The 17,702-nt window shown below is 36.6% G+C and overlaps 1 protein-coding gene across 1 annotated transcript in view; it reads right to left on the reverse strand.

Annotated features, from left to right (window-relative positions):
* Positions 1-10,421: 10,421 nt before the first annotated feature.
* Positions 10,422-17,702, reverse strand: part of LOC131165500 (methionine--tRNA ligase, cytoplasmic) — a 40,559-nt gene continuing 33,278 nt past the window's right edge. The window contains exons 10-12 of the mRNA XM_058123379.1: positions 12,019-12,110; positions 11,201-11,264; positions 10,422-10,737 (exon numbers count right to left, since the gene is read on the reverse strand). Of these exons, the coding sequence (XP_057979362.1) occupies positions 10,633-10,737; positions 11,201-11,264; positions 12,019-12,110 (261 nt within the window). The 3' untranslated portion in view covers positions 10,422-10,632. The remainder of the gene's footprint in view (positions 10,738-11,200; positions 11,265-12,018; positions 12,111-17,702) is intronic.

The following is a 17,702-nucleotide window of genomic DNA, read 5'->3' on the forward strand; positions in this document are numbered from 1 at the left end:
AGTTTCAAAACAGCCCAAACCCTCTCGGTTAATCCTCGTCGACAAGACATTCATACTCACCGACGAGGCTCCTAACATCTCTCGTCGACGAGAAAATCCTGCTCGTCGACGAGCACCTACTTATTATCCTTTTAAAATTTCTTTTCCATTTCTTTTGTTTTCCTTTTTTTTATTAACTTTCTTATTATTTTAAATAGTTAAAATTCTTCGGGTCATTACAATGTGTCACATTTCATCATTTATGTATAAAACATGTCTATATATCGCATTTCTTCATTTCTCGATAAAACATATCTGTATATCTTATATTACCATATCTATATAAAAACATAGCTGCGTTTCTCATAACATCACTTCTGTATAAATCACATATGTGTATAAATCTCATATCAACATGTAAAGACCCGAAAAATTAAATGATTGAAATAATAAAAAAAAATAGATAAAATAACAAATAAATAAATAAAAGGAATGACATGGGAAAAAAAATTAAAAAAATTATTAATTAAAATTTAAAAAATTAAATTAAATTAAGATAAATTAAATAATTAAATAATTAGTAATTAAATTAAAATTTTATTACATTGGATTTTAAAAAAAAAACTAAAAAACTAATTGAAATAAGATAAATATATATATATATATATATATACATTGTAAAGTTAAAGTAAAAGAAGAGATAAGAAGAAAGAAGGAAGAAGAAGAAGAAGAAGAAGTCAGAGCCATCACCCCCACCCCCTTTCTGTGAAAATTTCCAACAGCTCCAGCCACCTCCGTCTCTGTCTCTCTCCTTCTCTCAATTTCTTGACGAATTTGTGGTGGATCGGGAAACGGAAGGTGCCGTTGGGTTCTTAGCTCCGCCACCGACATTTCTACTGGAGCAGATTTGTCATGGGAACGGCTTAGGTACTGCTCCTGAGGAAATGTAATTTTTTCCATTTTCTCAATTTTGCTTTAAATCTACTATTAAATCGACAATCAGACACCACCACTGGGTCCTAGTCGTCGATATCGTCATTTTGGAGTAGGTAATTTTTCAATTGAGATTTTCTAGGCCCTACTCCAAAGCGAGAGTGAGATTTGAGAATTTGGCTAAATTTAAGAGTATTACTATTTATTTAGGAATTATAGCCCTAGGAAATATTTAAATAATATTTTATTCAGGAATAATTTATTGGAGTTTGGAATTTTTTATTCAGGGTCTGGGTGAGCACCGCAGGTATTTTTCGGGATCCCTGTTGGCGTAGTTCAAGAAATTAGGTAAATGGAAAATTTATATATTAAATCAGGTTTTTCATGAATTAAAAATGATTATGTGTTATTTATGTATATATATGTTTTTATGTGAGTTTAAAATGTCAGCCATGAAATTTATGTTTTCTGAGCTTAGGATTGTCAATATAGTTATGTATGTGTGAAAGTAAACGAACGAAAGTGAAAGGAATTTTCTAAGGAATTATGTAAGAAATGAAGTGTATTTTATATAAATGTTAAATGTGGGTTGGCTTATTTTATGAGAAATATGTATGAATTTTACTACTAATTTGTGTGGCATGAGAATCTATGCAAATTATATGTTAAATGTATGAAATGCAAGCTAAGTAAGTAAAGCAATGAGAATAAAATATGATATGGACAATGTTGCCTATGTATGTTAAATGCAACCATGTAAAGGTACAACAGCTGAAAGCCGGGTTAGCAGATTCTAGCGCATTTCTATGTGGACTAATAAATGACGGCTAAAAAGCAGTTGTAGTACAAAGGAATGAAATGAAAATGTTTTGAAGTGAAATGACAAGAAATGACATTGCAATGAAATGAAATGTGAAATGTGAAATGTGAATGATACAAATGGGAAAGAGTCACTTAAAGTGAAATACAATGAAATGTTAAGTTATGAACATGAAAGGATGTGAATGATTGAATAATGATAGAAAGAATGGTGTATTATGATATTAGAAATATTTATGTATATAGAACATGTTACGTTTGGGTGGGGCATACTCTTCGCCTGAGGGCTTGCTGAGTAAGGCGAGTGCACTAGTAGCTTCAAATGTGGAAGTAGTCATATAACGCGCTAGGGCAGAGGAAACCTACTTGTATGGGAGGGTAGAATTCCCTATCCTTAGGGCCTTTGCGGTAAACTGTTGTTAAATGCGTGAGTACGAGATTAATCTATCACTTGAGGGCTTACTGAGTAAGGTGAGTGCCCTAGTACGCTTTAGTTATGACCTTTGGGTTGCCTAGGTATCAAAGCAGAGGGGTGCTACTTGTATGGGCGGATAATCACCCCTATCCTCGGGTAATCTCATGGGTTAAACATTTGCATGTGTTTGATTAGGATCAGAAAATGACTTTCAACATTATGTTAATGATTTGCAAATATTATAAAATGATATGTATAATCACATGATGGTCACATGCTGAGTTTAATATATTGTTTCTTTCCTTACTGAGATGTGTCTCACCCAAATATGAATTCATTTTTTTTTAGGATTTCTTCGAGATCGAGCTTAGAGAGCTCGAGATCTTTTAGCATTTTTGGTAAATAGAAAGAGAAAATGGTATATTTTTATGTTAATTTTGATATGTATATTTTATGTTTTATAATTTATGTTTTAAGTTTTATAAGATATGGATGGTTGTGAAACATATTGGTATTAGTGGATAATGTTTTGGAGACATGCATATATTTGAATACAGGTGGATGATTAATTTATTATGGTTGGTAGTTAGAATTAGTAAACTCTAGTATTATGTTATATGGAGATTATGTTTATGTTTCCCCTATGTATATATTGGTTTATAGATTATCAAAGATTTTATCAGGTATAACGCACTAGACCCCGATTTAAGGGTTCGAGGCGTTACACAACATATCTGTATAAAAACATAGGTATAACACATATCATCATTTCTCAGTATAAACCAAATATTCCAGTATAAAACACGTTCCCGGTATAAAACTATTATTTCATATTTCTCATGCCACACAATTTTAACTGATAATCATAATATAATAATCATAGGGAAAAATATTTATTTCATAATTTTCAAAAATATATACCATATTCTGATTTTTACATTTTTTAAATCAACCAGTTCATTTCCCAAAAATATATGTTATAATTTATTCCCCTTACTTGCTTACTAAGAGGGTGTCTGCTAAGATCTCTAAACGCACGCCCACGGCGATCAGAGCTCAAAACCCTAAAATCATATTTTTCTCAGTTTAATCAACTCAACCCTAGAATTACAATTATCTTAATATTCTTAGACTCATACGCTCCCATTAACCAGTTAAATTCTAAAAACGCAGGTATGATCCACTTTTCCTATTTAAATTTAATCCTTAACATATTTAAAAATATCAATATGATCAAATCACCGCAGTTTAATCTAATTCTACAATATTCCCCAAAAATTCTATTTAATCAAATCCCTACAGTTTAACTTAATCCCAGGAATATTTCCAAAAATCTAATATAATAAAATCCTACAGCTTAATTTAATCCCAGGAATATTTCCATAAATCTAATATAATCCAATCTTACAGTTTAATTTAATCTCAAGAATATCTCCAAAAATCTAATATAATCCAATCCTGCAGTTTAATTTAATCCCAGGAATATTTCCAAAAATCTAATTTAATTAAATCCTATAGTTTAATTTAATCTCAGAAATATCTCCAAAAATCTAATATAATCAAACACTACAATTTAGTAATTAAATACTAGAATTTAATCAGTTAAATTTTTAAAACAACAGACATAATTTGTACTGCTCACCTTATCTCAAGAGTGGTGCTTAGAAAGCCCAAATCACAAATTCACTCTGATTAAAACAATGACGAGGGAAGCTGGGACCCTGATATCGCATCTGATCGTCAATTTATCTGAAGATCTGAAGAAAAATTGAGGAGAGAGAGAGAGAGAGAGTTCCTTATCCTTGGAGTGGTGTTTGCGATGACCCTACTACAAATTCATTTCGGTTAAAATGTCGATGGTCGAATTTGGAACCTAAGGAAACTTCCCGTTCTTCAATCAGCGCATGATTCGCCGAAGAATTCCTAAAGAGAGAGTGGGAGAGCATGAAGAGAGAAGGACGGAGAGAAAGGCGCAAAAGGCTCTGCTTGGTGAAATTCAAATTATCCTGAACTTTTAGGATGATTGTTCTTCTTTCCATACATATAAATTTATATATATAATGTATAGTATATTATTATTATATACATATATATACATATATGCATATTACTTTACCCTTATATGTTTATATATATATATATATATCATATTATTCATTTAATTAATTTAATTTATTATTTATTTATTTATTTTATTATTACTTCTTTTTTTTACACTTCCTTGCATACAATTTTCTAGGATGTTACAGTTACACCTGCACTCTTCCTCCACTCCCCTCTGTCTTGTTGGCAAGTGAGACGAGTTTGGGTATAATCAACCACATCATCACACATGCGCAGCCAATAATACCACTGCTTCAGTAGTCTTGTCATTGGAGTCATTCTCCACGAATACCCTTCAACAAACTTCCTATAATAGCTAGTAAGACCAAGAAAGGAAGATAACTCCTTCACTGTCGTAGGGATCTTCCATTCTTGAATCATCCTTACCTTCTCCATACCCCTCTAGATACGACCTTGTTCAACCACATGACCAAGGAATTTGTTGTTCCGCTGAGCAAAAGAGCACTTCTCTTTCTTCACATATAGATTGTTTCCCCTCAGCCTGTCGAACACTTTTCATAGATGCTCTTCATGTTTCCTCTGAAACAACACGGATGCTTTTAACGGTGCTTTGGAAGGGTGAACACATCCCGCTTCCAACTCACCAAGTTGTTTCCCCAACTCTACTATCTCTGGAGGCGCCATTCGATATGGCCCTTTAGCAAGTGGTTTGACTCCTGGCAACAACTCGAACTCATACTCCACAGTCCGTCGTGAAGGCAAATTGTGAGGTAGCTTATCTGGCAACACCTCATTGTACTCACCCAACACCACTTGGATGGTCGTAGGCACCAGCTCTTTGCCTACTTCTTTATCTACCACCACTATGGCTAGATGTGTCTGCTTACCCTTTCTCAATCTCTCATTAAGTTGTATGGCTGAAAAGAATTTCCTGTTGTCTCCTTTCATTGCAACGATTTGCATCTACACGAGTGATCTCCCATCAGACATAAGGAACCAGCCGAAGGCATCAACACTGCCTTCATCCTCCTAATGAACTCCATTCCCAAAATGACTGGAAAGTCATCCAATGGCACCACTGTGAAATTCACATGACCTTCCCACTGTCCAAGCGTCATAGTCACTTTCTTGGCTACTCCCAGAGTAGGCTAGGCTGCAGAATTAACTACTTTCATGTGTTCTGTATCCTTCTATAAGGATAAGTTGAGTCTCCATGCTTCCATTTTCGAAACAAATTTATGAGTAGCCCCCGTATCCACCATAGCACAGGTACTCTTTCCATTGATCCTTAAGCCCACAAATATTAATCTTTTTGCTCGAGTAACTTTTGGAGCTTTCACATGCTTTTCCAATGCGCTCACTAGCCGCCCTAAACCCATCCTCGAGGTATCCTCCTCTTCCCCATCACTTTCCACCACTTTTCTCGAAGTGGAAGCTTATAAGGCATTGAGGGGTCCCTTGTATGGACACTCACTCACTTTGTGAGGTCCCTGACACAAGAAACATGAAATTTTACCCCTTTCATTGGGTGTCTTGAACTCTTTAGACTACGAAGCTTCCTTTAAGGTCGATGCCTTATATTCGGCTGCCCCACTCTTGGGTTTGCCTTTCTTGAAAGACTTTCCACTGTTTCCCTCTCCGCCAAACCCTTTGGATGAAGTGGTATCATCACCAGCATAGTCAGCCAAACGTTTTGCAATAGCTTGTATAATAGACAAGTCTTGAACTCTTTGCCTATGAAGTTCAGTTTTTGCCCACAGTTTCAACATCAAAGAAGAAAATTGTTTCACGTATTCCCTGATTGACCCATTATTCTTGAGGTCTCTCAGCTTTTTCCTTGCATTATACTCAGCATTCTTAGGGAAAATTTGGGCCCTAAGCTATCACTTCAAGTCTGCCCAACTATCCACTACACAGCATCTAGTTTCAATTTCACTGTTCTCACGCCCCGAACCCGCGGGTGGGTCCCAGGTGTGAATTTAAGTAACATATTCTGTCTCTGTATCAAAATAAACATACATGATACAATACAAATAATAGGGTCCAACCCCGTAGGGTACACGATTGCCCCATATACATACACATACAAATCCATACTCATCAGATATGCAGCGGAATACGGTCTTTTATACATAAATAGTATCATACCAGAGTCTATACAAACTATAATATACATTCCCATAATTACAACACATACCGCAGGTGTCCACAAAACTATCCCGACAACCTGGATACCAAAACTCGTACCTAGTAGGTACTAGTAGTAGCTACGACACCCTTGCTACCAGATGCTAGGATGCTACTTACGGCTACTTGAGGGACCTGAAAAACATTGTATGTACATTCGGGGTGAGACACCTCTCAGTAAATAAGAAAACAGGTTATATCAGTGTGTGGCATACCAGTGTTATTTTACATACTTCATAACACTATAATAGATACGATACAAATTGAAACGTTTACATACAGTTCTATACAGTTCCAGTATTTTCAAAAAACCATTCCAGTACATACAATACCCAAAACATACAGTCAGTGTCGTCACACTAGTTCGCAACTACACAAGGTCACCTCGTCTCACAGCGATTACATTACTACATACGTAACTATGCTGCGACGCCCGAGGCCCAATAGTGATTACATTGCTCCATACGCAACTACACAAGGTCACCTAATCTCATAGCGATTACATTGCTACACACGCAACTACGAAGCGACAACTCGGGCCCACAGTGATTACATTGCCACATACGCAACTACACAAGGTCACCTAGTCTCACAACGATTACATTGCCACATGCACAACTACGCTGCGACGACCTAGGCCCACAATGATTACATTGCTACATACGGTGTAGAACATACCCTTCAGTGACCAATCGGATCATACTGGTGATATTTCACACCCCGGATATAGAGTCGGCCACTCTCGCCCACGGTAGTTAACCGATACATAACTGTTTTACAAATCCCTGGAAACATTTTGGAACTCACGTTCCTATACATTTCAGCGTAGGTAATTAGTCGTCACATAGCTGTTTTATAAATACCTGGAACAAATACATGCACTCATACATACCACACTTATTTGGTTTACGGAAAATCATATCAATTACAATTCCAAGTATACAGTTTATGCAAATATGGATTACGGTCACCTCAATAGTACAATTTTAACATAACCAACAGTTTCCAAAACAAAGTAGAGATGATACCCAAAATCCCCAATTTTTTTCGAAAATTGTAACCTGAAAATCCCACATTTTTACCCAATAGATTTCCCCAAATAAGTAGCCAAAACATGCATACGATCGTAGCCTACAAGCTTACCGATCCTGATTTCGAAAATGAACTGATATAAACTGAATCTCCTTACCTTAACCCGAATTCCAACTACAAACTCTACGGTCCTCAAAACTACCAACCGAGACTCCAAAACCTACAAACTACAGTACAGTACATTACATGCTTACAATCCGTACTACTACACATATTCTGAATCAGAAATGAAAACCGAGTCTTACCTCGATTTTAGCTCGAAACCCCGAAATCGCTCGAACAAGATTCCAATCCGCTAGAAATGTAGAGAATCTTTCACTGATCCTCGCAGTAACTTTGGATTTACAAACTAAGCAATGATCGGCAAAGAAAACTAGAGAGAGTGTGTGTAGGGAGAGTTCTAGAGAGAGAGAGAGAGTGTTTGGGGAAACTTAGCCCCAAAGCAACCCAAAATATCCTTTATAGTACCTTTGACCCGGGTGGATTCGTTGACGAATTGAGGTCCTCATCGACGAATTCTTCACTAGCCTCGTCGACGAATCGGTAGCCTCGTCGACGAGCCAGATATTTCAAATTTTTCCTGAACCCCTCGACATTCACTTGTCGACAAACTTCTGAATTTCGTCGACAAGAAGCCTTCAACTTTCGTCGACGAATTATGGCCTCGTCGATGAAATCTATGAAATTCCATTTTTACCCCTCTTTTACATAATTAACCCCTATATCATGGTTCAGGTTCTTACACTGTACTTGGTACGCCACCACAGTTTGGCATCACTAACCAGGTACATGGTCGCAATATCCACCTTCACATGTTCTAAGGCCATCCTCACAGTGCGAAAGTACTGCTCCATATCAAACAAGAAGTTCTCTAACTCCTTGGCATCACATGCACCCCTATACGTCTTGGGTTTTGGTACCTTGGTTTTGCTAACTCCCGGAGTGTTGGAATTTCCCATAGCAAGAACCATTAGATTTATCTTCGCATCCAGATCAACCATCCGCAATTGCAAAGTTTCCACTATATGGCAAAAGTCCTCTGACATGTCACCTAACAAACTTGTTTGATGCTTTTGTGATCCCATCACTTCATCAAAAAGTTCCCTCATCTGAGCCACCTCCGCGGCCACAGTGTTCGTTGTTGCCTCAGCCTGTACTTTTAGCACGCTGATCCTCTCAGCATTGTTTGGTGTCATGATCACTTACCAAAGCTTTCCAAATCCCACAACGAAGGTAACTGAATTTCCGTAGCAACTGAACCTTTGCTCTAATACCAAGTGTCACTAACCGACTATTTTCACACCTTTGTGAAAGGGTCGTGTGGCGCTAGCTAAAGCACTCTTGCTTAACTAGCCAACCTATCATTAACCAACATTCATGCACGAAACACTTTCATTAGCATTCAATCAAATGGCAACGAAAACAATAAACAATCATGAAAGTAGTGGCAAGCAAGCAGTAAACATTGAAGCAATGCAATTTATTAATAACACCTTCGTTGACAATGTGCGTTTAGCGAGGGAGGCAAGTAGGCTAAATACATTAACAATAGCTAGTGAGTTATACAAGACTAATGAACACTCACTCTCCCCTAAAGAGGTTTTTATGTAATTATCATCCTGACACTAGGAAACATCAAAGTGACCGAGGAGTCATATTACTTTATTTGGCATACAAAGACACTACTAGTAAAAAATAACACTACACTAGTATTTACATAATGAAAATTCATCACAAGCACACGAGACAAGTGGTCATAGGCAAGCATAATGCTCTAAACAAGCTTAGCTTGTGACAGGCAAGGGGGGAGCCAAGCCCCATCACAAATGCAAAGCAAAATTCAAAAGCATAAGCAGATCAAGTATCAACAGTTACAGCAGGTGCATATTGATACAGAACAACTGAAAGCAAAACAACATTCTAAAACTCAAGCATTCTAGTGAACCCTATCTAAGGTTCAAATAAATCCTAGATGCATGAGACCCTCATAGTATTTTTCCTAACCTTCGCCTTCCATGCTCCTTCCTAAAGTTAGCATACAACATATACAAAAATTCCTATAAAATGTTCCTCCAGTATTAACACAAGCTCTTGCATTCATAATGGGGAAAAATGCATTATTGTTATAGTGAGGTCAAATGAAACCAAATGTATGAAAATCATAGCAAGTGTGCCGCAACTATATGAAAATCAAAGAGCAAGAAACCAACTCTAGTTGTCCTTACATTCAACTTCAACAACTACATAAGCAATAGAAAATATGCAGTCATTAGCATCAATACCAACAACAGCCAATAACTACCCTCCCCGGCTGCCCCTCCAATTAGCAAAGAAATCCCTCTTGCAAGCGTCAAGAGAAACATACATCCTATGAAGTACATAATTGTCTAACTTCATAATGATTGTGCTACCAAAACTTTGTCCTCAACAGCTCACCCCAATAGTCATTAGGCAATGAATATTGCTCTTCCTCAGACCCTTCCAACATTTTCATAATTATATTCTTAGCCCTCCATGTCTTAGCTGCAAGCACTTGAATGTTATAGTCATGTATCACCCTTACTTGCAAACTTTTCCTTTCCCATTTTAGATTAGTCCTGAAAACCTCCGAATACCTTTTTTGCAATCTATCTAGATGATGCAAGCTTTATTTGGAAGTCTTTGGAGCAGCTATGGGTATTGTTTATTGTCTTTATTTGAATTGTAGCATGATCTCTCATGTAAAACACCTACAGATCCATAGAAAAAGTGTGCGCGTGTCTATATATATATATATAATTATGCAGGGTTGTCTAATTACAATAGATTTAAGACAGCAAATGAAATTATTAGATTTTGGATAGGGTTTTATGAAATTGTGAGCTCAACCTGTCCAAACACCACTCTTAAAAAAATAACTCATTCTACCTCACTGCATCCTTTCCCAGACAAATGAAAATGTAAGCATATGAATCAAAATTAAATATCAACATTGAGCAACATTTTCATCCATCAGAAAACAAAACCAATCACCCACCCACTCCCTCCCCCCTCTCTTCATCTTTTAGAACATTCTATTTTCATCATATAATATACAACAAAAATGGGTCATGAACCAACAGAGTAATCATATAAAGAACACTGCATTGTGGTATTATTGGCCATCATTTGATGCTTGCATTCGAAATAGAAGATGTGCAAGGCCCAGCAGACGTCATAAATGGTACTCCCTTGAACGTAGCCATCCCCTTTCCATCAGTGAAGAGATGCTGCACGCATGACATAACCCATGTTCAAAGTCACAACATTCAAATAAAAAGGCAAATAAAGAAAGCAACTGAAACATCCAAAATTGAATTCAGAGAGGGCATCAAGAAATGGGGTGTGGTATAATGCCATTTTACCAAGGGGGGATGGCAAGGGCTGACCTCAATGACCATCCCTAGTTATCCAAACATAACCATAATGACCCATCATGTTCTAAATGATTCCTACCCCAAAGTCCAGTGACAGCACCCCTTGAATGATAGAAGTCCAGTTAAAATCCGACCAACCATTTATTGTCCCTCCTACCCAACAGTAACCATCCCACAGAAGCGCCACTTATTCACAAACCAAAATTGAGCACGCACTTCTATGGGTAAGCCAGAACCCTACTTACCAGAAAACAAAAAAGTGAAAATCCACAAACTCATGACAATTAGAAGAAACTTGGAACAAGAAAGTGCGTACCGGTGTGACCTTCTCCAACTGTTTCTTCTTTGGGTTTAGAACAGCTTCTGGCTTTCCCTCAATCCTATATGAAACATTTGCAATTATACATTGAGTTAAGCAATCTAGTCCACAGAAGATGATTCAAATTATCTTTTTCGAAATCCACCAATTGGGTACAATAGAAAAGGTGAATTGCAGGCTCATGCTAAGTGGACTATTGTTGGTGTTGGGGGGGGGGGAGAGAGATGAGAAAATGAAAAATAAATGAATAGTGTGCGGTGTGCAGCACCCCTTAAATGGATCTGGGTCAAAATTACAGGTTCATGATTTCTGCTAGATCATATCCAGGGATGGCAGTGTCCTGTACCCCCATCACAAGTTGTTCGATTTTGTTTTTCCACAGAACATTACGGATTCACACTTTCTTCAAGATTATCCTGACAATTTGTCCCCGCACAGAACATATTCAAAGATGCCTTATCAAATTCAAATGATTTTTCTCAATCCATCAATGGATTAGCAATGAGCTCCAACACCCAATACTAAAGGTGTTTAAAGATGGGGAACTCAATATTGTCCCAAGAAGAAGCAAATGTTAGTCCAGCCTTTATAAGCATTGGTTGAACAGGTTAAATCCAGCCAGGTGGCTGCCACAAAATTGGGATCAGTTGCCCCACAGCTAGCAGAATGATTAAACAAAAGATCCAAGGACAAACTTTGTCGGAGTTGTTACTCGAGCAGATAACACCTCATAATAATAGTCACAGATGCAGGCAATGTAAGGAATAAAGGCAACAAATGCATCTCTTCAGTTTAAGAAACTTCTCCACCCTTACCCAGAAAATGAAACACGTTCCCCAAGTTTAGACCCTTCTGGAGGAAGCAAAGGCTCTACAATACTGCGGTCCTCGTTAGAAGCACATAGCACCTGAAAAAATAGCAAGCACACAACACACACACCCCCACACGCATCATTTCTCTATGAATTTGTTAACAAACAAGCTACAGTGGAAATAGCATTATCATAAAACATACAACATTGAAAATTTTTACCATTCTTTGAAGGTGGAAGATGAGCAGAACATTATCATTATGTGAATGTCACAAAGGACCTTTATTTTTGCAATATTTAATTAGGTCTATCCTGATACAGACAGAGGACGGTCAACTACATCTCTGATCTTAATGATCAAACTGACTTCTCAGTACTATCACAGAAACGCCAATTAGTCTTCATTACTGCAGGACCTACAGAAAATGTGTAGTTCAATTTTTGCATTGAAAATTGTTTAGGGATAACCTTCAATCTCCTTTACAGCAAGTTCAAAGAAATTCGGGAGCAAATATCAATGGAACTTCTTATCAAAGTCTGTCCGAACTCAGAAGTGAGTTGATATAGGCATCAAGAGGGGTGAAAGGAGAGAAAGAGAAGAGGGAAGAGGAGGAAGAAGAAGAATCAGGGGGAGGGGGGCATGTAATTCTCAGATTTCAAGTTCACAAAAAACTACAACAACAACAACAAGCCTTAAGTCCCACTAAGTGGGGTCGGCTACATGAATCCTATTCTGCCAATTCACCTGATCAAAAGCATTTTCCTCTATTAGATTAGGGGCTATTAAATCCTTCGTCACTACCTCATTCCAAGTTATTTTAAGTCTATCCCTATCCATTTCATGTTAGACACAATAACTAACTCACTCCTTATAGGAGCTCTACTAGGTCTGAGTTTCAAATGCCTAATTCCAGGATAGTTATTAGTTTTGAATATCGCCTTTGTTTTTGTATACGGGTACTAATGTATTTTTCCTCCATTCTTCTGAAATTTCTAAATTTTTATAATAGTGTTAAATAGATTAGTTAACTAAACAATTCCTTTATCCCCTGAATATTTCCAAACTTCAATTGGTATTTTATCTAGTCCTATATATTTCCCACTTTTCATTTTTTTAATGTCATATCAACTTCAAGGACTCTAATTTTGCGAATAAATCTTCTATTTTCAGTCTTCTCCTCATTTGTCACTTCCAAGTTCAATTTTCATTTTGATTTTCATTAACAACTTATTAAAGTATCTCTGTCACATCTCTTTTATGTCTTCTTCTCTAATTAAGACATTATCATTCTCGTCCTTTATACATTTTACATCACCTAAATCTTTGCATTTTCTTTCTCTAGCTCTAAAAAGTATATAAATGTCTTTTTTTCTCCTTTTGTATCTAGTTTAGTATATAAAGTATCATAAGCTTTATGTTTAGCTTCACTAATAGTCTTTTTTGATTGTCTATATTTCTCCAATTTTGTCGTATCATATACCAATTTCTTTTTGCCTTAACGGCTTTTTGGACTTCTTAATCCCACCACAAACTTTCTTTACTATCCAATTATCTTCCTTTGAACTCACCTAAAACCTCTTTTGCTATCCTTATGATAGAATTTGTCATTCTATTCTAAACAGTATTTACATCAACCTTATCCCTACTATCCAATCACGCTCTTTGTTCATTTTATATTTAAATTTTACTATATTATCTTCCTTCAAGTTCCAGCATCTAGTTCTCTTGCGTTAATTTATGCTATTCATTCCCATCCATTTTTTAATATGTATATATAATACTAAGACTCTATGTTGTGTAGCCAAACTTTCGCTTAGAATAACTTTACAATCCTTACAAGATAGATGATCCCCATTCTCAGTTAAGAAGAAATCTAATTGACTTTTATTATGCCCACTCTTGAAGGTTATTAAGTATTTTTCTCTTTTTATAAAACAAGTATTCAATATAACCAAATCGTAAGACATGACAAAATATAAGATTGTATCACTAACCTCATTTTTATCTCCATAACCATGGCCTTCATATATCCTCTCATTTCCTATATTATCCTTTACGATGTGACCATTCAAATCAGCTCCTATCAATGTCTTTTTAGATATTGGTATCCCTTATAAAATACTATCCATATCTCCCCAAAACTGTCTTTTAAGATTTTCCACTAATTTTATTTGGAGAGCATACACACTAATGATGTTTACTATCACCAAGCCTAAAGATATCCAGATTTAAATGATCATATCCCCTATTTTTTTAACATCTATTACATTATCTTTTAGGTCTTTGTCTACAATAATACCCACCCTATTTTTATGTTTCTCCATACCAGTGTACCAAAGTTTAAATTTTGATTTTTCAATTTCTTTAGCTCTCTCCCCTACCCATTTCTTCTCTTGAAGGCGGATTAAGTTAATTCTCCTCCTAAACGTTATTTACACTATTTCCATTCTTTTTCCCATAAGAGTTCCTATATTCCAAGTTGATAATCTAATTTTAGTTTCATGTGCTAACTTATTTATCTTCTCTCTTTTATATTAACCCACTCTATTCTCTTGACTTAGGTGAATTTGGTAAGAATTCATGATAAAAAGGTTTGAAAAAGTTCACAAAAAACTGCCTACAACACAATTCAACATACTAACATATTAAAAAGATAAAATAAATAAGATTACAAATAAACCCCATACTAATTAATTAAAAACCCTAAGATGCACAAATTAAAAACAAAACCCTACATAAAATATAATCCTAATTAGTTACTCCAAATCTATTGGTCTCAAGAGTCAAGACCCAGTAATTTCTTAATCCAATCTTTTGAATCAGCCTCTATGAGGGTCCATCCATTGTCCAATTTCTTGTTCTGCATCAGGTCAGTCACAAATTTTGAATTTCACTACTGAGACATCTCTTTGATGGGAGATTTGGCAACTGTTGGACCAAAATAAACAAAGTTATCGAGATGTGTAGCTGACTCCCCAAGCCTATTCTAGCCTAAGTTTAACCAAGCATCTTAATAACTTCACAAGAAAAGGGAAGTCTCACCCCACCCACTTTGACCCAATAAAAAATAAAAAATAAAAACGTTTCGCCAATGCAAGAATCAATCCCCCCCCCCAATCCGCATGTGCGCACGCTTTCTTCTCTTTTATTTTCCATCCTTTTTTTTATTCGTTGTCTTTTTTTGGAAGTCTCACCCCACCCACTTTGACCCAATTAAAAAAAAACATTTCACCAATGCAAGAATCAATTCCCACACCCCCCCCCCCCCATCCGCATGGGCGCACGCTTTCTTCTCTTTTATTTTCCATCCTTTTTTTTATATTTGTCGTCTTTTTTTTGGTTTTGTGTAGGGGGAGGGGGGGAGTCACGTGTTGCATGTGTGCAGTTCTTTAGAACAATCATAATCAATGCAATACGAATGCAAGAGATTAACACCTCCTAAATTAACTACATACTGTGTTAAATGGTTAAACCTATTAGGGTCTAAAAGTTTAACAATACACAATTAGTTGAGACTTATGATCAATTGATGAGACAATCTGATGTAGGACAAAAAGTAAGACCTTGGGAAGATCCTTGTTGGAGAATACTTAAGAAGAATTGGATTGAGGATTATTGGGTTTAGTTAGTAGTTTATTATGTGTGTTTTGTATTAATTAGTATAGGATTATTTTATTTGAGGGTCGTTTGTAAAATTTGTGTAAAGTAGGGGTATTTTTTGTAATTTAGTGTACCAAACCAGCAATAATGGAACTATTGACGACCTTGAAGTCATGGCCCTCTATCCTGCAGAGGAAGAAGAGGAATACAAGGCAAGATATGATCTATAAGATGCCACGACAGCACCAACTCAGCTCTTTGTTCTTGTGTCTTGATCACATGTTTTGAATGCTTATGTATTGTCAGCCTCAACTTAATGTCATTTGTCTTGTATTGTCAGCTTCAGCTTTAAAAAAGTAGTTTTAGAAAAGCAGCTTTAGTCACATGTATTGTAACGGAATATGCTATAGCATGTATCCTTTCTCCATTCACGTGTAATTTCATGTGAAGAGGTTTTCCTATAACGTGAGTTTCCTCTTGGTATCTCCTCTCTCCTCCCTTCCCGTTCCTTCTTTTCTTCTAATTTCTCCATGGCTGCTGAACCTTGATGCTGCCCCTGCACCATTTGGTATGAAAGCCAAAATTCAATCTCCATTCTTCCATTTCGGTCCAACCATTTTCCCTTCACTCTTCTCCTCTTCTCTTCTTCTTCCTCCTCTCTTCTTCCTCCTCTCTTCTTCTTTCTTTTCTCTGTTCTGATCTCCTGTTCTATCCCTAATCTGCTGCTGCCCAGTAGCATTCTGGCCTCTTTCTTCCTCTATGTTTCTCTTCTCCTCCTCTTCTTCTTCTTCTCTTAATTCTCTTAACTTTCTTTCTGATTTCTGAGTTCTGTTGCTGTCTCATCTACTTGCGGCAGTCTCTCTCCAGCAATTCCTATAATCTTCCATCTTCTTCTTTTTTCTTCTTCTTCATTCTTCGTTCCTTTCTTCTTCTCTCTCTGTTTCCATTCCATCATTCTCTCTCTAATTCTTCTCTGTTCTGAAATTTCAGTTAAAAAAAAAATGAAAAGCCGTTGCAGTTTCTAAACTTGTTCGGAAATTCCATCCGTGTCCCCATTTGTTCGAACACCACTTTGCTGCCACCATCCTACAACACCACCCATTCCATCGAAAGCAAAAACCTCCACAACCCTTCTCAAAAATTGCATCGCCATCTGACCAGTCATATGGCCCCACGCACTGGCCAAACATGCTCCAACCATCAGCACTATGGAAACCCTAACCTCCTGTGATTTTCTCATCACACAACCAACACCATTATATTCCCCATTCCTTGATCTCCCTTTGCTGCAAAAATCATCGCTGCAAAGTCACCACCGGAGACGCCTTACATGCCGGCGACACGTGTGAGAAAAAGTTAATGGAGTCCCTGCAACTGCCAGTTTCGTGAGAAAGTGACTGCAGTCACAATATATTGGGTTTCTCCATGAAATTTTGATCTGCAGCATGGTATTTGGATCATGGACATAACATAATGCAAGCGAGTGTAATAATTTGAGACGGAACACTAGAAATTGAAGAAATATTGTACCATCAGCACTTTGGAGCGTGGATTTGTCATTGCCAGCAATAACAAATCAGTTTGCATCACTGTGTAAGTTTTCTTTGTGACTTAGTTTCATTTCAGCACAACAATCAATATCAAAGGTGAATTGAAGTTAGTTTTGGAGAAATTAGGATCAAGGTTTGTGGACAAATTTTGTTAAAGCTTTTGGTGATATATAGTTGCAATATATATGAATAAATCCAGCAATATGGTGACAGCTTACTGGAAAAATGAATGGCTTTTGTCATACTCTAAGCATAATATCAAGCCATTCCATACCTTTCTTAAGTACAACGAAAAAGCATGCAAATTCATTCATGATGGAAGATGTCCTATGAATGTGATTTCTAGAAATGGAGTCATATGTATGCAACTTCATCTAGAACCCCATCCAAAGCCTTATGACATATCTTGGCTTGATAACACTACCATATATGTTTGTGAAAGATGTTTGGTTCCTACCCGAATGGGTGACTATTTTGATAATGTTTGGTGTGATATCATACTTATGAAGATTGGCCATTTACTCCTTGGTTCTCCTT

Source organism: Malania oleifera, chromosome 10 (assembly GCF_029873635.1).
Source record: "Malania oleifera isolate guangnan ecotype guangnan chromosome 10, ASM2987363v1, whole genome shotgun sequence".
NCBI classification, from domain to species: Eukaryota; Viridiplantae; Streptophyta; class Magnoliopsida; order Santalales; family Ximeniaceae; genus Malania; species Malania oleifera.